The sequence below is a fragment of the Macrotis lagotis genome, chromosome 8 (genome assembly GCF_037893015.1).
Source record: "Macrotis lagotis isolate mMagLag1 chromosome 8, bilby.v1.9.chrom.fasta, whole genome shotgun sequence".
Lineage (NCBI taxonomy): Eukaryota > Metazoa > Chordata > Mammalia > Peramelemorphia > Peramelidae > Macrotis > Macrotis lagotis.
The window spans coordinates 119051000-119078248 of NC_133665.1; the positions used below are offsets into that span (position 1 = coordinate 119051000).

The 27249-nt window shown below is 36.9% G+C and overlaps 2 protein-coding genes across 3 annotated transcripts in view; one reads left to right on the plus strand and one right to left on the minus strand.

Annotated features, from left to right (window-relative positions):
* ZPBP (zona pellucida binding protein) overlaps positions 1-8320 on the minus strand; it is a 199505-nt gene extending 191185 nt beyond the window's left edge. For both annotated transcript variants that reach the window (XR_012470594.1, XM_074196055.1), the window contains exon 1: positions 8172-8320. Coding sequence is in view for 1 of the 2 variants with exons in the window: in XM_074196055.1 (XP_074052156.1) it covers positions 8172-8301 (130 nt within the window). In the remaining variant the exon portion in view is untranslated. The remainder of the gene's footprint in view (positions 1-8171) is intronic.
* A 5550-nt stretch (positions 8321-13870) lies between these two features.
* Positions 13871-25686, plus strand: LOC141494948 (protein SPMIP7-like). Its single transcript, XM_074196056.1, has 2 exons — positions 13871-14470; positions 25527-25686. Exons 1-2 carry the CDS (start codon positions 13918-13920, stop codon positions 25655-25657), a joined length of 684 nt encoding a protein of 227 aa, XP_074052157.1. The 5' UTR covers positions 13871-13917; the 3' UTR covers positions 25658-25686.
* Positions 25687-27249: the final 1563 nt, after the last annotated feature.

Sequence of the window (27249 nt, forward strand, 5' to 3'; positions counted from 1 at the left end):
CTATTTTCTTCCCATTTGTTTGCCCCAGAGGATTCCTTTCTCTTTTCTACCCCTTAAATGGCATTCAGTCATGTTTTAGATCCTCTTTGAGACAATGATCATAAACTTAGAGCTAGGAGAGGCTTTAAAAGTTATCTACTTTAACCCCCTCATTTTAAAAATGAGGAAACTAAACACAATAGGGCTTAAGTGACTTGTCCAAGGTCACACAGATAGAAAATAGCAAAAATGAGAATCACACTAAGGTCTTCTAATGCTAAACCTATAATTCTTTATTTATCCCTTATCTTCCATACAGTCATTAACATAGCCCCTATATCAAAGTCTACATGGCCTTACCCTTTTCTGAGCAATAGTTAGCATAATGAAGATGCTGTTCATTCTTGGGTTTGTGTTTAGGTCCTACTAGCTTCTTATCTTTTGGCAATACCTGTAGCTATCCTTCATATTCTTTTTTTTTCTTCCCCTCTCCAGACTACCCCCCTCTGCAGGAAAACCAGTCACAAATCTATAAAATATAGTCACATATTCTTCCCAAAGATTTGAGAGGGAACAGAATAACCATTATACATTATCTATTATCAGATTTTTATGTCCCTATACCTGTCATTTCAATTACTCCATAATTATTCTAGTGCTTACAAAAAATTAACAAATGAGCACATCATGACAAAAACCAAGTCATAATTTTCTCCAAAAAAAAAAAAAAACCTATGGGAGAATTTCATCATCCTCCATCGCCAAGTTTCATAATCCTTTCCTCACACACAACATTCAATCAGTAACAAACATATCAATCAGATCTCCAAAACATTTCTTATGTCAGTCTCCTCTTCACTTATATATACTGCTATGAGCCTAGTTCAAGAAAAATGCAAATAGTATTTATGTTTGAAACCAAGAAGACCTAGCTTCAAATTCATCTTCTGAGACTTAATTTAGGTAAGACTTTCAACAAGCCAGGACAATCTCAGTTTCAATTCTGAAAAGAGAAAGTTGGACCAGATGTCTTCTGAGGTATCCTACAGCCCTAGATCTATGATTATTATCACATGTATTTGGGACTATAATATTTTTTTATTTAAGACAAAGGGGTTAAGTGACTTGCCCAAGGCCACACAGCTAGGTAATTATTAAGTGTCTGAGGTCGGATTTGAACTCAGGTACTCCTGACTCCAGGGCCGGTGCTCTATCCACCATGCCACCTAGCTGCCCTGGGACTGTAATATCTTTATTTGATATCCCTCAGTTCAGGTCTCTCCACTCCTCAATCTAAGCTCCATGTAATGGCCAAAATCAACTTACTAAAGCAAAATCTTGATTATGAGATCTCTTGCTAAAAGTCTTTTAAAGATTCCCTAATTTTAATAGAGAATACAAATTTTGCTCAAATTGCCATAAGAGATCTTTTACAAATAGAGTTCAATTTACCTTTCCAGTCTAACTTATTTCATAATACTATCCTCCTATGTTACAGGCAACCTGGAGACATGACAGCTATCACTACCTGCATTTGAAAAGTCCAATGTGAGGATCTCTACCATGCAGATACCCTATCTTCTTTCTTCAAGGCTCAATTCTAGTACTACCTTCTTCCATTATTCCTCCTAGCCATAGTGTTCATTCCCTTCCTCCACACAGATTCCTAGTGAAATTTATCTTCCATTTTCTTTCACCCTTTCACTTCTCAACAGTGACAATATCCCCTCCCTTCACAACACACAAACACCCACACCCCCCCCACAGGAATTATATTTGTACCCCTTCACCTGGCATAGGACTTTGTACAGTGTGGGTGCTCATCAAATGTTTATTGAGATGAACAAATCTATCTCACTACTTAGAGGAAAATTGAAATTACATATCTTAAAGATATACAGTCATCTTGATATTCAAAAGGAATACAGTAAAAGACACCCCTAAAATATAAAGATTCACATCCCTTCTCAAAAATTTTCTGCAACATCCTAATACTCAAGAGATCAATTTAAACCACAAATTCAATATATAATGAAACATACCTCCCTCCTCTTGGTAAAGAGGTTGATTTTGCTTAATGATTTTTCTTTGTTACAAAGAAGGGTTCAATTATGGACCTGGAGGGAGGGGAAATCCATAAAAAACTGACATAAAAACAAAAGGGAGCAATAAAATTCATTTTATAATAACAACAGCAACAATAATAATGGTAATGAATTCAATAAACATTAAGTCTATACTATTAACATCTAGTACAAATTCCAGTCTTCCTCCTTGCTCCACCCTATCTTACAGCAATCATACCCAGGTTCATAATTACTTTCACTCAAGCACTCTAACTTGAGAAGTCAAATTTACACATGCTACTCTCCAAAAAGAAATTACATTCCACCATATCTTCCCAGTCCAATCAAACTCTAAGCTCAGTAGTTACCTTCCTGTATTAACTCAGGCTTGGATTCAAGTACTATGCTTTTAATACTATGTATATGACACTATCTTGGAAAGTTGCTTATCCACTCTAAATTTCAGTTTCCTAAATGGAGAAAATACCCTCTGTAGTAATTACCTCAAAAGACTGTGAAGATTAAATGAGATAAACTATTTAGAACACTTTGTAAACCTTAAAGGGCAACATGTCAGTTCTTTATATTGGTCTTTTATTAGCTTCGGATTCTTCAATGGGGGAAAAAGCATGTAACATTGACTTTGCTAGATTTTGACTCTGTAAGACCTGAGTTCAAATCCTCCCTCACTTGCTATCTGTGTAACCTTGAATAATTTGCTTAACTTCTCTGTCTCAGTTTCCTCAACTGTAAAATGAGATTAATAACAGCAATACCCTCAAAAGATCCTAGTGAGGATCAAGTAAGATAGCACCTGTAAAGCACTCTACAATGCTAAAAGAATCATACATATGCTATTAGTATTGTCAGGATAAATTGTAATAATATTATGAATACACTGCAAACTTTAAATAGCAATAAGAGGCCAACTAGTTCCTAGCATTGAACTCACTAGGAAAAATACTTCATTAATTGTTTGTTCCTAAGGATTTAGAATCTACTAGTTTCAAGGCCTGACAGACCATAAGAACTGTGACCATATTTTAACTCTTTAAGACCATCAGCATACAGGAGGATAATAAATATTTAATGGATATGTAAAAGTACTTGCAAAGAGCATAACTGACTGGTTTAATGGTGATGCCCTTTACAGCTTGGGAAAGTCAAAAGGAGTCCATTTACGTAAATGCTGACAGTGATAAAGAAATAATGTAAATACAATTCTGCTTCTCTATATAATCAAGAACAAAATGATTCTAGTACTAACATGGAAGATGCATAACTAGATTTCTGTTTACGTATAATTCATGACAGATATGTAATCACAAAACATTCATTTATTTTTCTTAGCTAACCAGCCTAAATCTACACCTTCCATCAGATAACTACTTTTCTCACCCTCTTCAGTATTTCTACATTTTGAATAAACTTCTTGCAGTTATTTTACTAATGTGTTTCTGTAGTGTCTCTCTTAAAAATTTGACTAAATATAGAAGACAATAAAGAATATAGCTGAAATCAAGGCAGTGTTCATTTAAACCAGGTGCATCCAACCTGCAGATCACATTTAGCCCTCATAGCCCATTCATGGAGGGAAAATGAAGGAACTAGTGAGAGCAAGCACCAACATTGCAACATCACAGATCCATTTAATCTTTAACTAACAAAGCTTGATTTTTTTTCAAATAAATGATACTGTATGGTCTCTGGAGTTTTTTGTTTTATTTCTTTTTTAAGATATGAAGAGGGGGAGGCGCAGTGGATAGAGCTCTGGTCCTGGAGTCAGGAGGACCTGAGTTTAAATGCAGCCTCAGACATTTAATATTACCTAGCTGTGTGACCTTGGGCAAGTCACTCTTAGTCCCATTGTCTTAAATAAATAAAATTAAAAGGGAAAAAAGATATGCATTTAGGAATCAGGATCTTTATTTTAAATTGTCATATGACTCATCGTAATTGGAATAGACATTTTATTGTATGCAGCGTTACTCACTATTTTGTCATAGTACTTTGAGAATAGATTTCAAGATTTTTAGAAAACACCAGATGCATTTCAGTATATTTACTACTACGTTCTCAGTTGACATTACCTTGCCTGCAAACCTGCGGATAGAATGTAATCAAATTTGCAACTTAAAAGAAAAATTTATCTGTCTTTATTACAATTTTATAAGTGGTACCTGCCTAAAGAAAAATATGCTGCATTTCACAAACATGTCTTGTTCATGATGTCTGTCTTGGGGATTATGTTTATTTGTGGGAAACTTTTTTTTCTTATTTGAAGTACAAAAAGTAAAAAGAGAACAAAAATTTCAGATGACATCTTGAAAATATTCTTGAAATTGCTATAATGTCTATCAAACCAGATATAGATGCTCTGCTACTGAAAAAGCAAGCTAAGTATTCACATTAAAACATATTTTTATTTTTGCTTTAAAAGTAAATGTCATTATTATCCTAATTATTTTTATTATATTTTATTACTTTATTTTATTTTATTATTACATAATAATTTGGAATACAGGTTACATTGCAGTTATGAATAAATACTAAATCCTATAGGTGACTCTTCACACAAGTTTTTGTTGGTTTATAAGGCCTAGAAGAAGTAAAAGGTTGTATATCCATGATTTCTATGATTTGTTAAATCAGATTTCAATCATTTATTGAAAAAATATGTATTTCTAAATTATCTAAGTTATTTTCCATCCTAGAAAGAAACCAGAGGGATAGTTCCAAATTAATTTGAAAGCATAGGCTTAAAGGGTTTAGAATGACAATCAAGGCCATCAAAATAAACATTTTTAAATCAACAAGATTTCTGCTGTGTATACCTTAAACCTATAGATGGAGCTCTAGTATCAATATTTTTTTGTCAGAAAGGTGACAAATAATGTTGAAATATGATGATAATTCATTAATCCAAAATGTCTATTTAGGCAGGTATGGGTAAAGTTTAAAAAAAATCTTAACAGAAGAACTAAAATGTTTTAAATGTATTAACAGCCAAAAAAAATTCAAACCTAAAAAATATGAACTTTAATCTCTTCTATCTTCGTTGATCAAATTTATATTCAGGAGCAAATTCAACATTTATTAAAGTTTTACTATGTAATAAGTACTAAGAATACAATGTTTTTAAAATAAGAGTCTCTTCCCTCAAGGAATTTATATTCTATTGGGTACAGGTTAAGTATACACTTAAGTATAGTTCATGGAAATTGGGGAAGGGCTACTACTAAAACTAGAGACAGGAGCTGGTACCCAAGTTAAGCTTTGAAGACAATGGTTTTGAGGTATGAAGATGTGGAAAGAGGGTATGATTTGAATGGGTTTGTGCAAATATCCAAAAATTGTGCAAAATACCAAAAACTACTCAAAAAGCGCTCAGGAAGTGTTAGTAGTAGAGTTTGGCTGAAATGTATCATTCATTTTCCATGTATACATGGCAAATGCATAAAATAGTATTGTAAAGATAGCAGGGGCAAGAATATGAATAATTTTACAAGTCAGGGTCAGAAGTTTTTATTTTATCCAATAGTTTAGTGCCAATTTTCCTTTTTTAAAGGTTATATGGGAACCAAGTAGAAAAATGGCTTGGAGAGACCAGAAGTAGGGAAAGCAATTAATAGGATATTACATGCTTAACATAATTATACTTGTATAACCTATCTCTGATTGCTCTCTGTCAAGGGGAGAGAGGGTGAAAATGAGAAACTCAAACCCTACCTAAAGGATGATTGTTGAAAATTATCTTTACATATAGTTGAAAAAATAATTTAAAAAAAAAAAAGAGGAAACTACAGAAGTGCAGGAGATAGGAAATGGGAACCTGAAGTGAGGTGTGGTCATATCAACAGAAAGGAAGAAACAGAACAGATGTGAGAGATGTCGCAGAGTTAGAGTAGATAAGACTTGGCAAATTATCAGATATGATAGATAAATTTGAGGAAGGACACAAGAATGACTCCAAGATTGTAATGGAAGGATGCAAGCCCCTTCACTAGAAACAGAGAAGTTTGGAAGACTGGAAAGTTTTGAAGGCAGAGAAGATGATGAGTTACATTTTTTTTTTTAAGTATTGCGTTTGAGATACCAATTTTATATCTACTAGGAGAGTAACAGGAGACAGATGATGATTAGCACTCAGAATGATTACTGCTAACAGGCAGATGTGAGAATCTACTGGAGAGATGCTTCAGCAACTGAAGTGAAATCGAGCTGCACTAGTGTGAATAATCAAGTGATTCAAAAGAACCCAAGAATAATATAACTGGACTGCTATACACATGGGACGGATTAAAATGTTGAACTCTGCATTTGCATGTGATCAAAGGATCACAGATTTAGAGCTGAAAGGGAACCAAGGCAGAGAGAGAAGTTACAAGGACTTACCAAAGTCATTTTGCAAGAAAGGGTCAGATTCAAATAGATTCACTTGATACCAAGTCCAGCACTCTTAAAATTAAGTAGTAGTACCATAATGTTTAACACATTTTTAGCATGTATAAGTCCGGTTCTCCTTCAATTAAGTAATAATACTATAATAAATACTATAATGAATAATACTATGTTTAACACACATTTTTAGTAGGCATAGATTCAGCTATTATTAGAAAATCATATTCTTGGGGAGGCTAGGTGGCACAGTTGATAGAGCACCCACCCTGGAGTCAGGAGGACCTGAGTTCAAATCCAACCTCAGACACTTAATAATTACCTAGCCGTGTGGCCTTGGGCAAGCCACTTAACCCCCTTTTGCCTTGCAAACAAGAAAAACCTTAAAAAAATAAAAATTTTAAAAAATTTAAAAAAAATCATATTCTTGTAAAATGAAAGATTTCCAGCTGAAAGAGAAATTAACAGCTAATCTAACCTAATTCCCTCATTTAACAAGAGAGGATCACTGTTCACTTTCCAAAAAAAAAAAACCCTAAAAGATCAGATTTATTTTCCTCTTCTAAAAAACTGGTGACTCATTTCACTCAGGAGAATGAGTACAGCTAATAGGCAGATGTGAGAATCAACTGGAGAGATGCTTCAGCAACTGAAGTGAAATCCAGCTGCCCTGGTGTGTGAATAATCAAGTGATTCAAAAATAATAAAACTGGAATATCATTGCCGAGTTATTTCCTTAAAGTTAAGCCAACTACCAGAATTTATAAAAAATAACTCACTGCCCAACCTGGATGGTTGCAGCTCCTCTCAGCATTTCAGAGAGCTTGGACAACCCTGACCCCCTGATGGGCAATGTATCCCCATCCAGGGGGAGAAAACAAAAACAACAACAACAAAAAAAACCCTACAGAATCTGAATGAACTTTTTAAAAATTTCTCTTATGCGTTTCTTTCCTATCTCATGGATTTCTTTCTTTTCCCTTAATCCTAATTCCTCAATTACCTAAAATGACTAATCTGTACACAAGTTAAACACAAATGTGTATGTGCAATATTCCCTTCGCAGCTGAGGGGAGGGGAAGGAAATTAAGTTATTCATTCATTCATTCATTCATTCATTCATTCATTCATTTATTTTAGGTTTTTTCAAGGCAATGGGGTTAAGTGTCTCGCCCAAGGCCACACAGCTAGGTCATTATGAAGGGTCTGAGGCCGGATTTGAACTCAGGTCCTCCTAGTCGCCCCGAAATTAAGTAATCTTATTGAGAAAAAAATAACTAGCCCCCATTTACGGGGCGCATTTCCACACCAGGCCCCCACTTTGGGGGGGTAGGTGCTCGGGGTCGGCTAGGCCGCTGAGGCAGGGGCAGAGGGGCAAGGCTCAGGGGTGGGGGGATTCGAACCCCCAGCTCTGCCACTCCAGAGGCCCCGCCCAGGAACCTCAAAATTAACAGCTGGGCCCAAGCCCGGCCCCGCCCCCCGGCCGGCTCGCCCCGCCCCCGGCCGGCTCGCCCCGCCCCCGGCCGGCTCGCCCCGCCCCCCCCGTCTCTCCAGATTTGTCCGGCCCCGGCCGGCTCGCCCCGCCCCCCAGCCGGCTCGCCCCGCCCCCCGCCTCTCCAGATTTGTCCGGCCCCGGCCGGCTCGCCCCGCCCCGCCCCCACCCCCTCGGACCCCGGGCCTCTCCTCTCCCCGGGGCTCTCCCGAAGGGCCCCGGCGCGGGCGCCTTACTTGACGGGGACGCCCGGAGGTGCAAGAACAAGAGGAAGAGGGAAAAGCGCGGGAAGTGCGGGGAGCGGCGGCGGGGCCCCCCGCGGCTTCTCCGGGCCCGCCTCCACCGACCCCAGGCTGCGCCCTCCATGCCGGCGGCGCCTCCTACTGGCACTAGGCCCTGACCTTGGTTGCCATGGAGCTCCGAATGAACGCCGCCCGACTGCGCCTGCGCCCGCGCCTGCGCCCGCGCCCTGGAACGTACAGCCAATGGACAGGAGGGGGCGGGACCGGGCTGGGACCCGGAAAGGCCTAGCAGGTGGCAAAGAGGGCGCCGGCTCCGACGTTTCTGCCAGCCGAGGCCCGGGGCACCCCCAGGGAAGACGCTGGGAGGTTCCAGCGGTGGCCTTGACCCTTCCCCAAGGCCAACCCCAGCCTGCCTGGCCTGGCCCGGACACTGCGGCCACAAGGCCAAAGTCACACTGCGCCAGTTCAACTCGCAGGGTCCGTGGCAAAGGAGATGCGCCAGGAGCACATGGCCCTGGAGGCCGGTTTCAGCAGGTTTTAGGAGTATAAAAGGACAGGGTCCCCAGTTTTTAAGAGTAAAGGGAAAGGGTCCTCAACTTTTGTTAAAAGTATAAAGGGGGGGCAGCTAGGTGGCGCAGTGGATACAGCACCCGCCCTGGAGTCAGGAGGACCTGGGTTCAAATCCGGTCTCAGACACTTAATAATGACCTAGCTGTGTGGCCTTGGGCAAGCTACTTATTCCCGTTTGCCTTGCAAAAACCTAAACAAAAAAGGGTAAAGGGAAAGGGTCCTCAATTTTTAAGAGTATAAAGGGACAAGGTCCCCAATTTTTAAGAGTAAAGGGAAAGGGCCCACAGTTTTTAAAAGTGTAAAGGGAAAGGGTCCTCAATTTTTAAGACTAAAGGGACAGGGTCCCCAATTTTTAAGAGTATAAACGAATAGGGTCCTCAATTTTTAAGAGTATAAAGGAATAGGGTCCTCAATTTTTTAGAGTATAAAGGAATAGGGTCCTCAATTTTTAAGACTATAAAGGGACAGGGTCCCCAATTTTTAAGAGTATAAAAGGACAGGTCCCCCAATTTTTCAGAGTGTAAAGGGACAGGGTCCTCAATTTTTAAGAGTGTAAATGGACAGGGTCCCCAATTTTTAAGACTATAAAGGGACAGGGTCCCCCAATTTTTAAGAGTGTAAAGGGACATGGTCCTCAATAATTTTTAAGAATGTAAAGGATTCCAGAAACTAAAAGTGTGAGAACCGTTGTTCTAGGCAACCAAAGACGGAAAATGGTGAAGAAACTGATGACCCTTACTAATAGAAGAAATTTCTTCATCAAATTTCCCTAACCAATGAAATCACAGGTGGCTTCTGCATCCCTAAAACTTTTTTCAAGGAACCACACCCACAAAAGAAAAAAAAATAGTACCGTGCCTCAAGCAGTTGAAGTTTTACTGCGGAGAAAACAATGGGTAAGTACATGCATGATACATTTTGTTGTTTGTCTTTTCACTTGTGACCAATTCTTTGGAACCCCTTTTGGAGTTATGTTAGCAGAGATACTGGAGCAGCTTGTCATTCAATTTCTTCTCCAGCTCATTTTACAGATAGGAAACTGAGGCAGAGTTAAGTGACATGTCCAGAATTACATAAAGTCTGAGCTCAAATTTGAAGTCCTGATTGCAGACCCAGCACTATCCATTGAGCCACCCAGGTAATAATCAATAAACATTTATTAAGCATCTACTAAATATAGTCTGATATTATATGAAAGCTTTTATTATATAATAGCTAGTTACCTATTGTTATATTATAATGTATTATATTGTGTCATGTCATAGTATTGAAAATAATTACTATTAACTAGTATTTATGTATCAGTTTAAGATTGTGTTAAATTATTTGATCCCTGTAATAACCCTGATGAGATCAGAACTATTTACTATTATTTACTATTTACTGTTTTGGTCATAATGAATTAAAGATGTTAATGGGACAGCCAGAGAGATATTCAGTAGGCAATTGGCACTATAAGAAATGATTATGAAGGGGCAGCTAGCTAGGTGGCACAGTGGATAGAGTCCTCGTCTTGGAGTCAAGAGTACCTGAGTTCAAATCTGGCCTCGGACACTTAATAATTACCTAGCTGTGTGACCTTGGGCAAGTCACTTAATGCCATTGCCTTGCAGAAACCAAAAAAAAAAAAAAGGATTTTGAAGTAACTGATCCAAAAAGCAATTACGTGACTTTCCCAGAGTCACACAGATAATAAAGTGTCTGAGACTGGATTTGAACTAAGTTCTTCCTGTCTCCAAGCTGTGCCACTCAACTTCTCCTAAGAAGGAACATCAATCCATCCATGCAAGGAGTTACATCAATCTAGCACTAACTACTTCAACAAGCATTTATTAGGTATTTACTGTGTTCCTAAATAGTGCTCAGCAAAAGCAACAAAAAGTTTCTGTACTTAAATGGCATATGCAAAATGCAGAGTAGATTGAAAGAAAGTAATTTGAAAGAAATCACAATTTGTGATAAATACTTAAGTAATATATATGTAATATATATTAATAATATATATTAATATATTGTATTAATATAATATATTAATATAATACATTAATTATATATACATATATATATATATATATATATATATATATATATATATATATATATATATAGATGCCATGTGGAACTTAACCTTGAAGAAATTTAAGAATTTTAGGAAGGGATAAAAGGGATGCTTCCCAACCTTGCCAAACCAAAGAAACTGAGGAAAGGGCTGCTCACATGGGGGGCTTTAGAGTTTAGAGCTGGAGGAGATTTGGAGGTTCTTTTCTTTTATCCTTTTATTTAACAGAAGAAAAAACTGAAATAAAAAAACTTGCTCAAAGTTCAACAAGCACTGAATTACAGAGCTATGCCTTAAACCCAGGCCCTCTGACTCCATTTACATTTGCACAAGTTGTCCTTCATCTCTCTTTCTCCCTATTTAAAAATGAGAGTATTGCTTATGATTGTATTATTTTAAGTCAAGTTCATACTTCTTATTTCTGTTCAATATTCTTCTAACTATCTAGGTTTAGAATTTTAGAGTTACTAAATCTTGTTCTTTCTTCCTTTGCAATATAAATCTACTTACTCAACCCTAACCTCCCTGCTGATCTCCAGATTCCTATTGGTCAATTGAATTGGTTGTCCCATAAATATCTTGAAATCAGTATATCCACTATGTAAATCATTATCTTTCCTCTCAAAGTTTCCTCTTCCAAACTTCCATAGTATTGTCAAGGATATCACCATCCTCCCAGTCAGTCTAGGCATGAAACCAAGATGTCATCCTTGACTCATCACTCTCTCCCATTTTCCATATCTAATCTGTTTAAGTGTTCTGTCTATTCTTTATTCTTACCAACTCTCACATAGGCCCCTTCCCTCCTCTTAACATTGCCATGATTTATCACCTTATGGATTATTACAATAGACTGATAGCTGGTCTCCCTGCCACAAATCTCTCCCCACTCAAAACCATTCTCCACTCACAATGTCAGTGACCTTCCTAAAAATTAAGTTTATAGGGGGCAGCTAGGTGGCTCAGTGGATAAAGCACCGGCCCTGGAGTCAGGAGTACCTGGGTTCAAATGTGGCCTCAGACACTTAATAATTACCTAGCTGTGTGGCCTTGGGCAAACCACTTAACCCCATTTGCCTTGCAAAAACCTAAAAAAAAAATTGTTTATACTTGCTATACCTTCATAAAGAGCCAGTCCATAAACAATACCTACCCTTGAAGAACTTGAATTCGATTGATCAATATGTTAGTATATCAGAATAAAAGCAAACTAAATACTACGTAGCATAAAACAAGGTTGAAAGGACTGTACTTGGAGTGAAGAAATCAGTAAAGGCTCCATGTAGAAGATAACACTTGAATTTTTAGAGAGGAATTTTTTGAAGTAGGCATAAGGAAGAAAGAACATTCTAGGCATGCCAGAGAAGGTCATTTCAGAGTACAGAAATGGAAGGTGGAAGGTTTTGTGTGAGAAGCATAGAGAAGGCCATTTGTTGAATCAGTGAATATGGAAAGACAGGTACTTGGTAAGATTCTGAAAGAATGCTTGGGTTTTAAGGTATGAATGGATGGAATCATTTTACTTAGTAAGGACTGAGTCCATATCATATAATCATGTGAGATGGGGTAAAAGATATAGAAGAAGACACTTGAGTGATAGAAGCTGGAAGAAAAGGGAGATCTTGGAGAATGGCCTTAATTCTTTCTGAAAATGTGAAGCAATCAGAAATTTGTTCTTGATCCTGTGCTATTTACTATTTTTATTCAGTGGATCACAGAGTCTTATAAAATGCTTAAAAAATGTACAGGTGACCACAAAGAATAAATAAAAACACTGAATGACAGAAACAAGAAAGAAAAAAGAAAATGTAAGGCAAAATTTTTCAACTGAGAGAGTGATGAATGCATGGGAGATAGATAGCCCAGGAAAGAATTGGAGGGGGGAGGGGCCAAGGCACTGGAGGTCACCGTGAAAATGAAGAGTAGGGGCAATCCCTTGAGAGTATCCATTAACTATATTCTACAGAAATAAGTTAGTTTGAATATATTTTTTCTTTCTCATGTCTACCTTCAGTTCTCTCAATTGTTTCTATTTTGTGATTTCATTGATAGTTTTATTTTATCATTTATCTGAATATCCCTCCAAAAAATCCTCTAGTGCATTTCTACCCACTTCATTTTTGATGTACTATTTTTGAGAGAAATATTGAGGATCTAAGCTTTCTGTGATCTCTCATCTATTTTTTCTGAGTTCCAATAACTTTTATTTTCCTTTCTAGCTACATGCTAAAGATCTCATAAACAAGTCCTAGGAGAATATTTTCAGTAACACTCAGAGGATTGTGTCAGTTAAGATAAATAGGAAAACAAATATTTAAATGAGTTAAGAACTAATCTAATTTTTCTATTGTATCAAACAATTAATTTTTTCAAAGTTCACTATGCAGTACAGAAAGAATAGCAAGATAACTAGCACTTCATATATTGCTTTAAAATTTGCAAAACACCTTAACAAAGCATATCTCATGTTATCCATCCCCAAATGTAGAGAGGTAGATTACTCACATTTTACAGATGAGTAAACTGAGGCAGAAATATTCAGAAATTTGCCCAGCTTACAGTTAGTATACATTTGAGGCAAGTCTACCCACCATACCAAGTAGATGTCAGGAATAGTTTTCTTTTTTTATTTGTTTAATCTGACAATTAGATTACCTGCTTTGATTTCTATTTCTCATATAGTATTAGTTAATAAGTTATAGTTAGTTATAATTAAACTTAATACTTTTTTAAAAGGGAAAACATCTTCATGGGTTCTGATAAAGACAATATATCACAGCAGTATTATTAACAAAGGCTAATTGTTTTCTTTAACCTCAGGAATCACATTATGATGTATAATATTCCATATTTCAAGGGGTTTTTTTTTACCGTTGCCAAGCAACAAAGTAACTCATCATTCTTTCTGCAACCAAGTTCTGCTATATGATTGTCTTTTGGGGACAGGGAAAGGAAAGAAACCAGTTTTTCCCTTTTTAAAGCAATTAAAACTACACTTCAAGATAGAAGTATGAACAAATGTCTATTATAGACAAATTCTAATTTTTATTTATTAGAAAAAAGTTTTATAAGTCTTTCCTTTAAATTGGGGTCATTAAACTTTAAAAAAATATGATATCAGAGCATAATCTTGCACAGGTCATTATCCATAAACAACCCACCAATCTAGTAAAAATGCCAGTGAAGAAAATGGATTATCCTCACTACTGTCGTCTCCTACGAAGAATGAACATGCCCTTTATGAGAGGAAATGAGAACAGACATCTCCCTGCCTGTTTTGAAGAGAAAGACTGTCCTACTTTCCTGGAATTTCACCCTTATGCTTCTCCTGTTCAGCCAGACTATCATTTACACTATCCTTATCCCCCACCTCCTGGGAAAGATTATGCTTTATTTCCACATCGAGATGATGTGCAATTGGGTGATCCTTGTTCAGGATTTATGAGTACGGGAGGTGAAGCTGATTTGTTGCCTGGAATTAGTAAAACCACCCCAAACCTAGTAAGTTACTTTGATGTGAAGCCTCAACAACGAATCCCTTTCTCATACTATGGATTGCAGACAGAAATTAAGAGACGAACAGCACTATTAGAAGAGATAAATGAGGACCCAAGATGGAATTCCAGGAAAGTATCTGATGAAGCCATCAGAGCCAGACTTGGAGGTAAATAAAAAGTCACAGATTATTTTTTTAAGCTCCATATATATGTGTGTGTGTATATATATGTATATATATATATATATATATATATATATACACACACATATATATGTATATGTGTGAGTGTTAGAGATGTGTGGGTATAATATTTAGAAATTAAGCAGTTGGTGGCAATAAGATATAGATATTAAGAAAAAATATTGCATTCTTGGCTATAAAGATCAATGATGAAATAGCTAATATTTACTATAAAAATGTATACTAATAATTAAGTAAACAATAGCAAAGGGCATTTTATGAAATCATCTAGATTACATTCATCACCAAAGAATAAATGAGTTATCAACTTAAAATACATTTCCATCCCAGCCTCTTGGTTAGTTCTAAGATATATCAATTTGTCCTACTTGACATAATGGTTGTCCTTTTTTTTGTCCTTTGTTTTTGAAGAGGAACAAAATAACTTTCTTAAGTTACACAGTATGTCTGATCAGACTAATACAAAATAAGAATGCTCTATAATAGGTTAGGCACAAATAGTTGATGTGATCATTTTGGTTAGGTTCTCTGAATTTTGTGCATCTCTCATTTCTTTTGAGCTATTTCAATTCTGCTTAGCTCTTAGACCATAACACCTTCTCATGAGGGCACACCATGCTGGGAAGTCCTATATCTAACAATGCTGCACAATCAATTCCAAAGTTCTTGAGACCTTGAGAGTGTCTTTATACTGCTTTTTCTGACCGTCATGTGAGCACTTGCCCTAATCATAGAATAGTCTTTTTTGGCAAGTGTCCATTTGGTATTTGAACAACATAGCTAGCACATTAGAGTTGTACTCACTGTTATAGAATTTGAATGCCTGGAAGTTAAGTTCCAGAAAGCATCTTATCCCACCAAGTGTTCATCAGAATCTTCCTAAGACTATTCAAATGTAAGTGATTCAGTTTCCTGACATGGTATTGGGAGACTGATCAAGTTTCATAGGCTTATAACAATGATGCCAGTACAACAGCTCTGTAGACCTTCAGTTTGTAGTCAGACTAATACCTCTTCTCTCTCACACTTTACTTTGGAATTTCGCAAACACCGAGCTAGCTCTGGCAATATGTGTGTCAACCTCATTAAGCAATGTGTACCTCCCAGAAAAGTACATTGCTAAGGTACAGCATCCAGAATTTTTCCATTTGCCATAATTAATGGTTCCACATATGGATGGTGTGATGCTAACTGATGGATCACCTGTGTTTTCTTGGTGCTAATTGTTAGACCAAAGTTAGCACAAGCATCAGAGTTTCAGTCCATACTTTGCTGCATCTCAACTAAAGATGCAGCATTGAGTGCACAATCATCGCAAACAGGAAGCCATATACCAACATTCCCTCTGCTTTCTTGACTTGTAGCTTTTCAAATTGAAGAATTTACCTCCAGTGTAGTAGTTGACCTTGATGCCAAGTTCGTTGTTACTGAAGTTGAAGGCATGAGAACACGCACACAACTTTGTTTCACTCCACTAGTGACCAGGAAATTGTGAGAGCATTGTCCACTATCCAGAACCTGGGCAAGCACAGTCATCATGAAACTGATGTACAATAATATTGAACTTCTCTGGTCAACCAAATTTTGACATTATTTTCCATAAACATTCATGACAGATGGTATCAAAAGTCAGATCAGATATGATCAACAATGATATGTACAGACCTATCTGTTCTTCCCCTGCCATTTCTCCCAGAGGTTGTTGGACAGGAAACAACATATTGTCTGTTCCTCAGGCCTTTCTAAAGCCACACTGATTCTTAGTGTAATGACCATTTTCCAGGTAAAAGACAATTCTATTAAGAACTCTGATAAGAATCTTACCTGCAATGATGAAGAAATAGACTCCACTGTGATGGGATTGTCTATTCTATTTACCTTTAGAGCGATGGACAATGGAGGCATCCTTGAACTCTTGAGGATAACTTCTTGCCATATTAGCTGGAAAATTTCAGTCAATTTTTGTATGAGCAATGGACTTTATACCTTGTAAATCTCTCCTGGAATAGAATCAGCACCAAGTTCTTTGCCACATGAAAGGAGCCTAACAGGCATTTAAAACCTCTTCTTCCATTGGAACTTCAGCTGAGATTGACTTTAACCTGAGGTAAATGGTCAATCTGATTATAAAGAGAAGAGACAGATATGATGTAAGAATGAAAAACAATGTGTGGTGCAGAATGCTGGACTAATCATGGACTTATCCTCCCCCAAGCTAAGTATTTTCATTCAACAACAATGTGGTTCCAAAGCACTGGATGCAGGACTCTGTGGCATTATCTATTCACAGATTTAGTTATAGTCCTGGTATTAGTCCCAAGGTGAAGAGGAGCACTAGTACCTAAGACAGTGATCCAGGTCAGAGTTCTAAGGTGGGAAAGATTGCTTGTAGGTACCTCCAGACCAAACACAGGCCAGAAGAGCAATGGCCTTACCTTTCCTTGCATTGTACCATCTAGGAAGTCCAATATCTACAAAATACAGCTATATTTTTAGTGAAAAACTGTAAACCAAAGAGAGTGACCATTATTTAAGAAATACTAGAGGCAGCTAGGTAGTACAGTGGATAGAGCACTGATCCTGAAGTTCAAACATGGCCTCAGACAATTAATAATTACCTGGCTGTGTGATGTTCGGCAAGTCACTTCATTGCCTTGCAAAAAGTCAAAAAAAAAATGAGGAATACTGAGCACAGTGCCTAGAACATAGTTCAGTCATTTTTACAGTCATATACAACTTTTTCTGATCCCATTTTGGATTTTCTTGGCAAAGATTCTGTAGTGGTTTGCCATTTGCTTCTCCAGAGACTTGCCCAGGCTGACAGCTAGTGTCTGACACCAGATTTGAATTTAGGAAGACAAGTCATTCTGACTCCAGGCCTCATGATCTATTCACTCTGGTGCCACCTCAATGCCCTTTGTGGAAAGGGTATTATAATTTACCATATTTCCCCATGTCTAAGATGTACCCTTTTTAAAAAATTTGGGGTCTAAAAACTGGGAGCATATTAGACAGTGTTTAGATTTTTTTAACTTGCATTTCCCAATTTTTCATGTTTGTTGACATTGTGTTCATTGTTTCACATTTCTTACCACTATATTAGGTTATGTTTTGTCACATTCTGCCCAGAAATGACTCAGTAAAGATTTTTGTACAATGCTGAATTCAAGTTCAAGCAAACGTGAATGGAAATTGTGCTGCTGAATGAATGTAAATTCCCCCCCCCCCAATCTGAGAAAACAGTCTGAGACTGGCTATAGGAAGAAGAAACCCTATTGAAAACACCATGGAAGAAGAAGATCATGAGAGTCAAGTCAGCTAAATGACCTGATTTAGAGAGGGAATTGGAGAGGGATTGAAGAACAAAGGGTAATAGGAATTCCTGTGTCCACAAAGATAGTTAGTAGGAGGCCAGAAGAATTGTTGATGAAAACGAAGGTACTGATATCAAAGGAGGACACAATTAGTGCTTCAGGTTCATGAAGTGGAATGGACTAAGAATGCATTCACACACCAGACTTATCCAAGGAACGCTTGCGGTTGACCCTAGACCAGAGCACCGGCAGGAGAGCAAGCAGAGTTTCTCTTAGTGATTCATCATCAAACACAGATGAGAACAAGTTAATGGATGGGAGTTTTGACATTGATAAGGATGAGTGTGAATTTTATGATGAATAAAATTGAGTTCACTAACTTTAATACATTTTTTTTTCAAATTTCAGTCCCCAAAATTAAGGTGCATCTTATATATGGTAGCATCTTATACATGGGGAAAATACAGTAATAGACTCTTTTTATCTCAGTGATAGAGGAAAGCATTAAGGAAATATTTATATATACATGACCCTCAAAGTTTTTTTTAATTCACCACTGTATAGTCCACTTTAATTCTTGTGTTTGCTCTCTGTTATTTACAATTTACCCTATATATATGGCATATTTGAACATAGTTGTTTGCATATCATTTCCTCACTAATCTGTGAGTTCCTTGATAATAAGGACTTTTACCTTTTGTGGTATCCCCACCATTTAGTAAAGTGTTTGGAACATAGTAGACACTTAAATTTTTTTTGATTGACTGACCAATAACCTTATTATGAAAAATTCTTTCCAACTTAAGGGAGACTGGTCCTTGAATCACAGTTATGTCTCTCTCACTGGGTCTATGTTCAAAATCTTTCACAAGATTGTTAAAATCTTACACTCTGCTGCCATAGGCTACAAGAACCCAAAGGTTATGTACACATCATGATAAATCATTAGAATAAGACTTCAGAGAACATTGTAAGTGAATTTTTTTTAAATTCTCTTCTTTTTTTTGGTAAGGCAAATGGGGTTAAGTAGCTTGCCCAAGGCCACACATCTAGGTAATTATTAAGTGTCTGAGATCACATTTGAACCCAGGTACTCCTGACTCCAGGGCCGGTACTTTATCCACTGCGCCACCTAGCTGCCCAGTAAGTGAATTTTTTAAATGAACTTTTAATACACATTAATATTTCACTTTGTTTTCATAATGGTAATATGAAACAGTACACATTCAGTGTTAACACAGAACTACATTGCTGGAAGGAAATCCCTGATGTTTTCTCTAATCCTTATATGTTTCTGGGATTTTGATCATGACAATTCAAATTTTAAAATTTTTAATTATGTTTTTTCATTGTTATTCTCACATTGTTCTCTATTTAAGTTAAACTTCTAACCTTGTTCTGTTATCCGAGTGATTGGCTGACAAACCCTGGAATAGACTAGAAATATTAACAAAATCAGAAATTTCCCCATCTTCAAATTGATAGGAAAAGAGAGTTTCATCCTTGTCAATAGAACAAGATTAAAACAGATTTTTGGATTCCTGTGGTGGATTAAAATTTGTCATTAAGACAAGAGTTGATGGCAGTGCAATTACTGCAAACTATTTACCAGAGGACACTAACAAGTATCAGAGAAAAGATCTTGTGGCTATTTAATCTATTAGCAGGAGAAACTGCCAGATGCCAAAAATAGGAAATTAAAATGCACAATAATAGAGAAAAGAGATCTGAAACCAATTGTTAAATGAACCAGTATTGTACTAATCAAAAAAAAGAATACTTAGCCACTTAAATTTATGTAAATCATAGCTCAGGCCACCTACATACAGAGTTCTACCAGCTGTTCAATTGTTAACTTTGGCGACAGTAATCATTAACCAATGGTCTTTACACATAATTCCAGATTAACATCTTTGAAAAAAAATTTAATCTTGCAAGATTTTTAATCACTAATTAGAAAAGAAGAAAATACATAAAAACCAGAATTTTAGAATTTTAAAGTATCATCTAATTCAACTGTTTCATTTTAAAAATATTCATAAGTCGGATCATTCACAGGTAGAGCGTTAGTGGCATATAATAGGCACTTAATAAATGCTTGTTGACTGACATGTAAGAATTCATTTATATTCAATAATGACTACTGGTGGAAACTGAAATTTAGAAAACTTAATTGACTTTCCTTTATTCTCAAAGATAATTAGAAATAATTAGTAATATAGTATCATTACTATCACTGCTAAGTGAGTATTTGATTTTGGGGTCAAAAGGGAGGGCTATCAAATTGAAACAAAATATCCATACTGCCTGATTAACCCATGAAAGATTGAAAGAAGACAGTCTAATATTTAAGAAGCTTGCCATCTAATTGCAGCAATAAAACATGAACTTGTATAATGTTAAACAAAAATGAAAGAAAATGCAGCACAATTTAGTATAATACAAGAAGTTACCAATAAGCATTTATGAGAGTAACTAGGTGATACAATGGATAGAGTGCCAGGTCTGGAGTCAGAAAAACTCATCCTCCTAAGTTCAAATCTGCCCTCAGACACCTGCTGTATGACACCAGCAAGTTACTTAACCTGTCTGTCTCAGTTTCCTCATCTGAACTGGAGAAGAAAATTACATACCTCAAGTGGAATCATGAAGAATTGGATACAAGTAAAAATAACTGAACAATAATAACAGAGCATATTTATTACATGCCACATACTTAAGTACTATAAATAAAAAGAAGAAGCAGTCTTATCCCCTCGAGGAGTTTGGGAAGAAGGTATTCTTACTAGGGTGATTCGAATGGAAATTTACTGGCATGGTGCAGGCATACTGTCCAGGTTTCACCGGCATACAACAACGAGGTCAGCACAATACCTCTGTAGACCTACAGTTTAGTAAGGATGTAATGCCTCTTCTTCCCCACATTTGCCTTTAGAACCTCCCAAACCTCACATTTGTGTGTACAGTCTTGGAAAATATATTGCCAAGGTAAGTGAACTTATCTACAGCATTCAAAATCTAGCCATTTGCAGTAACCAATAGTTCTATGCATGGATGATATGTTTCTGGCCAGTAGAGGATCTTTTTTTTTACTTCTTTTTCACTTACTATTATTTAATTTTTTTCCAATTGTATGTAAAGATAAATTTCAACATTCATTTACCGTTAGTGTAGCAATTGTCCTTGATGCTATTTTCATCCTCATTGAAGGTGTTTAACAACATTGCTGAAAATATTATGCTCAAAAGCCTGAGAGCAAACATATAAACTAAAATCATTATCTAAATGTCATTAATAATAGCTAGCATTTTTTATTTTACTTTAATGTTTGAAGAGAACTTTACAAATACCTCATTTAATCCTGACAACAATCCTGGAATGAAGATGATAAATTATCCACTTTTTATAAGTGAGAGAACTGAGGCACAAAGAGGTTAGGTGACTTGCCCAGGATCACATAGCTAATAAATATCTGAGGCTGGACTGGAATTCTTGTCTTCCTGATTGCCAGATCCAGTACTTTGTCCATTAAATCACTTGTTACTTTGTGGTTCTTATTGTGAGATAAGGAATTTTTGGAAGTACAAGGATGAGAATAGTATAGGATGAGATGTGGACATACTACATCTGTACCATTAGAAGGATTGACCATAACAATGAAATTGTTTATCGCCTGGGGTATTGAAGCATTACTATAAGATGAGGACTTAATTCCCCAAAAGATATAGTAGTCATGTAAGTGACAGCTATTGTGATAGATATTTATTGAGTATTAAGTTTGAAGGAACATTAGAAATGATCTAATTCCCTAACCATATCATGAATCCTCTGAAGAATTATGTGACTTCATGAATCAGCAGATGTATTCTGATAGAGCAGCAAGAAGCACCTGGACTAGGAAGGATCTGGAGAGGAGTATCACCAAAAAAGTCCCATTTAGAGACTCATCAAAAAAACTCATTGTGGAAGAATAAATTCAGACCTTGTTTTTAAAAGGTACTTTGAGTTACATGGATTTTGGAGGTATAAGTAACAAGAATTATCTATCTAGCACATCCCTTATTTTTCCCCCTTTAAAGAACTTCTGGAGAAATATAAAGACCCTGGGGAAAGGAGGTTGGATTCCCTTAAGGTAATGGATTTTTTACTTTCTAGAAATCTAGTTAACTATCTTGGAGGTAGGCACCTCAATTCCATAGTCATAAGATGGGCTTAGAAAACTACATAGATTCATTGGGGATTTAGAAGCTCACAAGAAAGGAAAAGGGAGTTATTTTAATTGTTTATTATTTTAGGCATACATATTTATCTTTGTCAGATTGAATGTTCTGTATTTAATGTATTTTTAGCCTTAGGGCTTACAGGGAAGCTAAGAATCCTTTTCCCCCTTTTTTGTGGACACCTAAGATATAAACCAAATTCTGACTTTTTTTTTTGCAGTAAACCCTCAGCAGTCAAAGTATACCAAATTCCTAGGAAGAAACCTAGGATGAGGATATTTGTCAAAAGAGATTTCAGTAAGAAATTCTTAGATTGAACCTGTGTCCAAGTGGGAAAGAGAGAGAGAAAATTGATTTTTGAAAATTTTGATATAGATTGATCTCAAAGCATCATTAGCCTACACTTGCAAGGAATCATAGGTTGAATAATGAAGTGCTTGTTGATGGTAATTAAAATGTTTTCCTTACTATCCTGTCTCTTAGGTTTCTAAATAAACTAATAGCCCTTCAATATCCTGGAAACTATTTCTGTAGCAGTTTTTCAGTACTCTCAAAACGGTCACTTCTAGAAAATGTGCTTTTGGTCTCTCTTCTCCCTCTTTCAAAAATGATATAAAGTATTTGCAAGGGATAAACCCTTTGCATTGACTTTGCTAGCAGCTCAACATGGCACTCCATGGCACTCAACATAATCCCTCTCTATTCTCATAAGCATTATTTTCTGAATAATAAGTAATATAAGCAGTTTCCCCACATATTCTCCTTGTTATTTTTCATTTTGTTTGATTTTAGACTAATATCAACCACTGAAAATTAGCTAAAGTGGAGTGAGGGGAGTGGGGAATAGAGCCAAGAAGGTAAAGAGAATCCAGGAACTTCCTTAAGCTCTTCCAAGTCTCCCTCACAATCAAAGTCATTCAAGCCTCTAATGAATTCTGGAGGACAGAACCCACAAAAGAATAGAGGACAGCATTTCCTAGCAAGGTTTCTCTCAGTGGAGTGGGAATGTGACTAGGAGGCAGGAAGTGGAGCCCAAGTTGAATTCAGCACAGGTGGGGTGTAAAGGGCATCATTTGGTTCCAGGTCAACAGGCTAATATAATCGCACAGTAGGTAGGCTGGATGGGTTTCAATACAGGTACCACAGACCCCCAGCCCAGTGAGGAAGTCCCTAGCATGCTTAGTGCAGAAATCCCCAGGTCAGGGAACAGGTCTTTGGCATTTTCAATATGTAAGGTCTGTTTTTTCCAACTCCAGCCCAGTGAGCAGGCCAATAATCTTCTCAGTGCAGAAGCTCTGTGAGTGGGCCCCTTCCCCAACACAAGAAGCCTGGGATAGCAGAGCCCAAAATGAAGAAAAACATGGAGAAAAGCCATGCCAATAGAAAGCTACTGTAAGGTAAAGGTGCGTAAAATATCTCAGGAGGACAGCAGAAAAAACTATGAAACCCCAGAAGGGAATATGAATTGGTCTCCAACCCAAAAAAAAGACTTCTTGGAAGAACTCCAAAAAGATTTTAAAAACCAAGCAGAAAAAAATTGGAAAAGAAATGAAAGAGAAATTTAACACCTTGTAAAAGGAAGCCCAAAAATTGGCTGAAGAAAATCCTTTAAACATACAGTTGAGGAGGCAACTAGGTGACACAGTGGATAGAGCATGGCCCTGGAGTCAGGAGTACCTGAGTTCAAATATGGTCTCAGACACTTAATAATTACCTAGCTGTGTGGCCTTGGACAAACCACTTAACCCCATTGCCTTGCAAAAGGGAAAAAAAAAACCCAAAAATACAATTGAACAAATGCAAAAAGAAAATTCCTTCAAAAATGTAACTGGGCAAATGAGAAAAGATAATAGCTTCTTTAAAAAATAGAATTGACCACATGGGGAGAAAAAGATGAAAAAGCTAAATGAAGAAAATGATTCCTTGCAAGTGTAGGCTAATGATGCTTTGAGATATCAAGAACCAGTCAAACAAAATTTAAAAAGAAGAAAATGTAAAATATTTCGTTGGAAAAACAATTGACCTAGAACATAGATCCAGAATAGACAATTTACAAATTATTAGGCTACCTAAAGGAAATCCATTATTAAAAAAAAAATGTAGACACAATAGGTTGGAGGGCAATTTATGACTGAATGTGAGTGGGGAACTCTCCCTTAAAATGGAAGCAGATAACATGATGAATTAAAAACTAGAATCCTACTGTATGTTGTTTACAAGAAACACATTTGTGGCTGAGAGATACACACAGAGTAAAGGTAAAAAGCTGGAGCAAAATATGCTTCTGCTGAAGTGAAAAAAGCAGGGGTAGCAATCCTTATATCAGACAAAGCAAAAGTAAAAATGGATCTCATTAAAAGGGGTAAGGGGGGGGGGTGTCTAGGTGGCGTTGGGGCAGCTAGGTGGCGTAGTGGATAAAGCACCAGCCCTGGAGTCAGGAGTACCTGGGTTTAAATCCGGTCTCAGACACTTAATAATTACCTAGCCGTGTGGCCTTGGGCAAGCCACTTAACCCCATTTGCTAAAAAAAAGGGGGGGGGGGTAAGGAAGGAAGTTACATCTTCCTAAAAGGCACTATAGACCGTGGATATGAATAGTAACCATATATATGTGCACCAAGTAGTATAGTAGCTAAATACTTTTTTTTGGTTAAAAAATCAATGTTTATTTTCCATCAGCATTTTTCTAACACTATTACAGCATCTTGGTAAAACTTAGGACCACTCTGTGGTAGTTCCTACCCATTCAGTGGCCTGAGCAGTAGGAGTTGCAAACCAGTCCTCAGTAGCCGGCTGAGCACTCCAATCTTCAGTAGGGAACTGCTGAATGGGCACAGATGGCACCTAGACGCCCTCAGACCAATCAACCACTTCTGGCTGAGCAGCAGTGAATTCTGGGGCAGGTGCAGTCCATTCACCCTGAAATTCCTCCTTTGTCACTGCCTTCTCAGCTGTGGCCTGCTCTTCCTTTTCAATCTCCTCTGGATCTCTATAGAAGTAAAGATCAGGCATGACCTCCCACAGGTGCTCATGGGAGATGGTACCACACATCTGCAGGACTTCTCGGGCCAGTATCCACCACATCAGACCCACTGAGTGAGCTCCCTTGTTGTTACATGGAATGGCAATGTCCACATAGTGAAGTCAGGAGTCTGTGTTGCACAGTGCGATGGTTGGAAGGTTAGCATATGACGCTTCAGGCAAAGGCTGATGATCTGCAGGAGGATCAGTGACCAAGAGGCAAGGCTCCCTCAAAGCTGCCTGGATCTGGTAAGTGAAGGTGCCTGGGGTAAAGCATCCAGCAATAGGTGTGGTGCCAGTGGCAGCAGCAAATTTCAGAACAGCTCTCTGGCCAGTGTTCCTGGATGAGATGACACTAACATCAGCTGGATTTTCAATGGCAACAATGTCACGAGCTGCCAGCAGAAGCTTTTCCCAAGTTCTCTTCAGATTAATGATATAGATGCCATCTCTCTTCCTTTTGTAGATCTACTGTTCCATCTGGAAATCCAAATTGGTGCCACCCAAATGGGTGCCTGCAGTGAGGAATTTGAGGACATTCTCCTCCTTCATCTGCAAGACATCCAGGGCTCCGGACATTGTGAAAGTTTCCCTTGAAAGTTATGACAGAAACCATGAACAACACTATAGGGACCCTGCTTCTGGGCAGCTCAGAAAAGCATAGTATGTAAATTCTTAAAGGAGAAGATCAATGATTTAGGAAGATACAGACAGCAGAACTGTACTGGTGGAGAACTTCAACTTCCCTCTCTCAGAATTAATTAAATATAACCACAAAATAAACAAGAAAGTTAAGTGAATACAATTTTTAAAAAGTTAGATACGAAAGACCACTAGAGAAAATTCAATGGGGTTAGAGAGGACGATACCTTTTTCTTAGCAGTACATGACACACACAAAAAAAATTGAGAATGTTTTAGGGCATAAAAATGTCACAAATGCAGAAAGGCAAAAATATTAAATGTATTTTCAGATTGTGATGCAAAAAACATCGTGTGAAATAAAGGGGCTTAGAAAGATAGACACAAAATTAGTTGGAAGCTGAATAACCTAATTTTAAAGAATGAATGGATCAAACAAATCACAGAAATAATTTCATCTAAGACAATGATAATAGACAACATACCAAAACTTGTGGGACACAGTCAAAGCAGTTATTAGGGGAAATTTTATATCTCTAAATGTTTTACATGGATATGATAAAAGATATCAATGAATAGGGCATGCAACTAAAAAAACTGGAAGAAGAAAAAAAATTAAACTCCTCAAATAAAATAAATTCTGAAAAGCAAGGGAAAGATTCATAAAATTTAAAGAAAACTATTAATAGACCAATAAAACTGAGTTGATTTTATGAAAAAAATAGATAAAACTTTAAGTTGATTAAAAGGAAAACCAAATTACCAGTATCAAAACTGAAAATGGTGAATTTGCCACCAGTGAGGAGAAAATTAAAGTCATAATTTGAAGCTCTTCTGCATAACAATACACCAATAAAGATAATCCATGTGAAATAGGTGAAATAGGTGAATATTTACAAAATATTTACAAAAATATAAATTGCCCAGGTTAACAGAAGAGGAAATTGATATAATCCCATTTAAGAAAAAAGAAATTAAACAAGCTGTCAATGAATTCCCTTAGGAAAAAATTTCTTGGTCCAGATGGATTTACATGTGAATTCTATCAAACATTTATAGAATGATTCCAATTCTATATAAACCATTTGAAAAAGCTAGGAAAAAAATTCTACCAAATTCCTTTTATGACACATAGGTGGTGCTGATACCTAAAACAGGAAGAGCCAAAACACAAAAAAAAAAATTATAGACTGATTTCCCTAATGAATATTGATGCAAAAATTTTAAAATTGTAGCCGTGATTATAGAAAGTTATCCCTAGGATAATTCACTATGAACAGTTAGTATTTATATCAGGAATATAGCATTGGCTCAATATTAGGAAACAATCAGCATTAATGACCAAAACTAACAAATTATATGATTATCTCAATAGATACTAAAACTTTTGATAAGATACAGCACCCATGGGGCAGCTAGGAAACACAGTGGATAGATAACTGGACCTAGAGTCAGGAAGACCTGGGTTCAAATCCAGCCTCAGACACCTAATACTTAGCTGTGTGGTCTTGCGCAAGCCACTTAACCCCATTTGCCTTGCAAAAACCT